Source organism: Sinocyclocheilus anshuiensis, unplaced genomic scaffold (assembly GCF_001515605.1).
Source record: "Sinocyclocheilus anshuiensis isolate Anshui unplaced genomic scaffold, SAMN03320099.WGS_v1.1 scaffold1662, whole genome shotgun sequence".
In the NCBI taxonomy this organism is placed as follows: Eukaryota; Metazoa; Chordata; class Actinopteri; order Cypriniformes; family Cyprinidae; genus Sinocyclocheilus; species Sinocyclocheilus anshuiensis.
Window position 1 is genome coordinate 252,080 of NW_015545835.1, and position 3,845 is coordinate 255,924.

The following is a 3,845-nucleotide window of genomic DNA, read 5'->3' on the forward strand; positions in this document are numbered from 1 at the left end:
CTTCCCCATCCCTACTATTTACCATTTTAAAATTTCCTGACATTGCCCAATGATTCATGACTGTGGGACTCCTGTGTGACCTATGAAATCATGTGATATGAAACATTGTGCTTGACTTTTCAATTTCACTGTTATGCTGATAATATAACTTATACAAATAAAAAATGGTATGAAGATATACATTTAAAAAAAAAAGAAGAAGAAGCAAAACAGAAACATTTTCAGTAGTGGTCTCAGACTATAGCAGGACCTGTGATAGATAAATAAATATGACATGAAAGAGCCATATGGTGTGTTGTGGTTATGATCTTATGTTTGAGTCTCAAAAGCATCCTTAGACTGACTGAAGCTCTTACGGCACATAATCCCAGTGTGAGCTGCAACATCAGTTCCTCTTCCTGTCTGATGTTTGTTTGGGGCTAATCTGATCTGGGCTCTTCCTTCAGTGGAGTGATGCTGGTGCTGGTGCTGGTGCTGCTGAATGTAGGCCAGATCAGAGATGCACAACAGCGTCTGCAGAGCCCGAATGACTGAATGCCTGCTGGAGTTCCTATATCCATGCAACACTGCAGCTCTAGTCTGCAAATAAACGATGTCGTTCGTTGCATTGCTCATGTACACTAGATTCATTCAATTGCAACAGTGTTTCTACGGCGATGGCTGCGACGCGACACTACATCGAAACAAACGCTGTTACATTTACAGGCTTTTATTTGAATAGCACGTATGCCGAAGCGTTCTGTTCCGTATACTCACTTTATAAGATTATGTTTGGTGGTAAACAGCCTCCAAATCCTTTCCGTCTCGGAGGTGCGTTCTCAGGAGGAGCAGTTATAACATCTCCAGCACCGCTCGCTCTTCTACTAGTGGCTCATTCTGTACGAGCTGTCCTGCGGCTGATCGCTTAAGTCCCGCCTCCTCGTGTAAACAGCCAATCCTTATCAAAGAACGATTCTGATGCGCCAATCACAGACCGCTATGTGCCAAAATGAAAGTTGTGGATCATGAATCGTCATCGCCCTGCCCATCTTATTTAACCTGATGGCGAGACGTTATATATATTTATATATATATATATATATATTTATATGAATGTATGTTTTTTTTTTTTTTACACATGCAGACTGACATGCCATTTAATTAAAAAAAATCTCTAGTTGTTGAACATTATTATACAAATAAACCAATAGGGGAGACTGGGGCTAGTTGTCACACTTTTTACTGTATAGGCATACAACTTGAAGCCACAAACATTTTTCAAAAATATTGAAAAAAGTCAAATCATTCATGCAACCCGACACCTGACTCAAAAGCTTACGGTTACATCGATATGAGAGATATAGCTTATTACCTTCTGTGTTACAGCCTTTGTGCCTCCTCTATACTCCATATGGCACGGCAGTTTAATTGTGCATTAGTCAGAGGAATAAAGTGACTTCTCTCACAATTTTGACCTTCTCTTACATTTGTCTTTGGAGTTCTGTCATGTTGTGTGTGTCTTCATGTTTTCAAGAGGGAGTCCAGCTGGTCTAGTTGTGGTTCCTTATGTAAAACAAGCTCTGGTCCATCCTGCAGACTCTATTCTGAGCTTGAGATAAGGCATACATTTACATAGCATATATACATTTTTACATCAGTGTCAGACTGAGTTCATTCAGACCTGGGCAGTTTCTGAAATCGCCCCATAAACTGCAGTTCTGATCAGTAAATGTTCTGCAGAATCTATTTTAGATGAACCCGCCACCTAAACACCAGTCATCATGTGGGTCACACAGTGTCTAAAGGTGCGGTCACATTAGATTGCATGGGTGAAAAAGCTCCAGTCTATTATCAGTAGTGATTTATAAAGCACAGCTCACACAGAAGTCACTTTCAAACCAAGCTGCTTTATGTTGGTGAATCCGCATGATCAACCTGAACATGAACAAAATCCTCACGCGAAACTCCAGATCACACAACTCCTTTTGAACTGACTGGATTTCGCTCGTGAAATTTCACTGAGCTGCGCTACTTCTGAGTACACGTTAAGGGAATACTTCACTAAAAATGAAAATGTGCTGAGAATGTGCTCATCCTCAGTTCATCCCAGATTAGGATGAGTTTGTCTCTTCATCAGATCTGGAGAAATGTAGCATTGCATCAGTGTCTCAGCAATGGATGCTCTGCAGTGAATGGGTGCCGTCAGAATGAGAGTCCAAACAGCTGATAAAAACATCACAATAATCCACAAGTAATCCACAGCACTCCAGTCCAACTAGAAGCAACAGTTTGAAGTTAAAATGTCTTAATGCTGGATGTGTTTCAGCTTTTGTCTTCTCCAGATGTTAACTGATGGACTGGAGTGCTGTGGGTTCCTTGGGGATTATTGTGATGTTTTATCAGCTGTTTTGTGTGAACTATTCCTGTAAGAGGCTTGTTTCTGGCCAGAATAAGGCCCAGCAAGGACCAGACCTCATGCCGCTTAGTCAAAGGTCTGGTTGAGACTAGTTTAGACCCAACCTGCAGTGTTTGTTGTTGTGTGGAGAGCAGGGCTCGACTGGTCTGCCTGTAGCGGGACAGTTTCCTAGGCTTCCTCTGTCCCGGGCTCTTCAGAGTCTCGAGGGAGCCCTGCACACATGTGAGTTCCCGCGAGCCCTCGGAGCGCCCCTGATGCAGTTCTCAACGCCCCCCCTCGCACCCACCGCTCTGATACTCTTTGTCCCTTACGAGGCCCTTGCGTGAGCTCCATTATGAAGTCCAGACTCTGAGAAGGCAAGCTGAATGAAGGCAGTCCCCTGAAGAGCTCCGGCAGGGCCGCCGCAGGGCTCTGCCCATCAAACCAGACCAGCATGAACCGCTCTCCAGCTTGACCCAGCAGATAGTCCGCCAGAATGCAGCTCAGCGATGCGTCGAAGACCTCGGAGCACGTCAGTGACTGGACACCCCTGTCTACCCACGTCTGCCTTTCTTCTTCTGGTCTCTGTCTGGCAACTCGACAGCCCCATTCCTCTGCCCGCTCGCAGGCTGCCTGGGTCAGGACCAGCACAGCCTTGCCTCCGCGCCGCTGAACCTGATCAAGACAGGAGTGCAGCCAGGGCACGGGCCCCAGGGCGTTGATCTCCGAGCGGCTCCACAGGTCCAGAGAGACGCGGAAGCCCACGGCGGAGAGACTGGAGCACAGACGGCACACAGAGTCAGTGACAGTGCAGTCCGCATCGGGAGGACACACCAGCAGCACCTCCACACCCCCCGCCGCAGCTGAAAACACATGACTGTCACTCACAACAACTACAGGAACAGACCAGCATGAGAGGAGAGAGAATGAAGGAAACTCACGCTTCACATCGTCCACCTTCAGCCATCTGAACACGCAGCCTGTTATAGAGAGACAGAAGGGTTATCAGCACTTCAGCTCACAAAGATACACATTTTACACAAAAATCAAAAGAATAAAAATAATACACGTAGAAATTCAAGCCTGTTTTTTGTATTGTGACATTATTTCCATTAAATATGATTCCATTTCTCCACCCGGTTTGCGGTACTGTGAAAGAGCCGATGTGTTATATTTCACGAAGTTGGGGTTTTGTGGGATGCAGAGGACGGTCTGATGGTCTGTGGTCAGTTTCACAGTATCTTATGTTCATCATGCGCATGTAATTTAATGCTCTACAAACTTCATATGCAAAGATGTGACCAAGGTAAAGGAGGGAGGGGTTATGCTCCGGTGACACTACTTTCTCCAGTTCTGAATGTGGCCACTGACACGATGCACATGTGCTGATGTTTTCAAAAGTGATGTGACACGTGGCCAAGTATGGTGTCCCCCCCCCCCACACACACACGGTGAACACACACACCCGGAG

At 45.7% G+C, this 3,845-nt stretch overlaps 1 protein-coding gene and 1 long non-coding RNA gene across 2 annotated transcripts in view; both read right to left on the reverse strand.

Annotated features, from left to right (window-relative positions):
* On the reverse strand, nucleotides 1–2,089 carry LOC107698441 (uncharacterized). Its single transcript, XR_001635346.1, has 3 exons — nucleotides 1,352–2,089; nucleotides 757–1,038; nucleotides 1–579 (listed from the first exon to the last, which is right to left on the reverse strand). It is a non-coding gene; the product is annotated as an uncharacterized LOC107698441 (long non-coding RNA).
* Nucleotides 2,090–2,365: 276 nt separating this feature from the next.
* The window catches only part of LOC107698416 (interleukin-17 receptor C), a 7,559-nt gene continuing 6,079 nt past the window's right edge, over nucleotides 2,366–3,845 (reverse strand). Inside the window, exons 14-15 of the mRNA XM_016499420.1 lie at nucleotides 3,316–3,354; nucleotides 2,366–3,237 (exon numbers count right to left, since the gene is read on the reverse strand). Coding sequence (XP_016354906.1) covers nucleotides 2,564–3,237; nucleotides 3,316–3,354 — 713 coding nt within the window. The 3' untranslated portion in view covers nucleotides 2,366–2,563. The remainder of the gene's footprint in view (nucleotides 3,238–3,315; nucleotides 3,355–3,845) is intronic.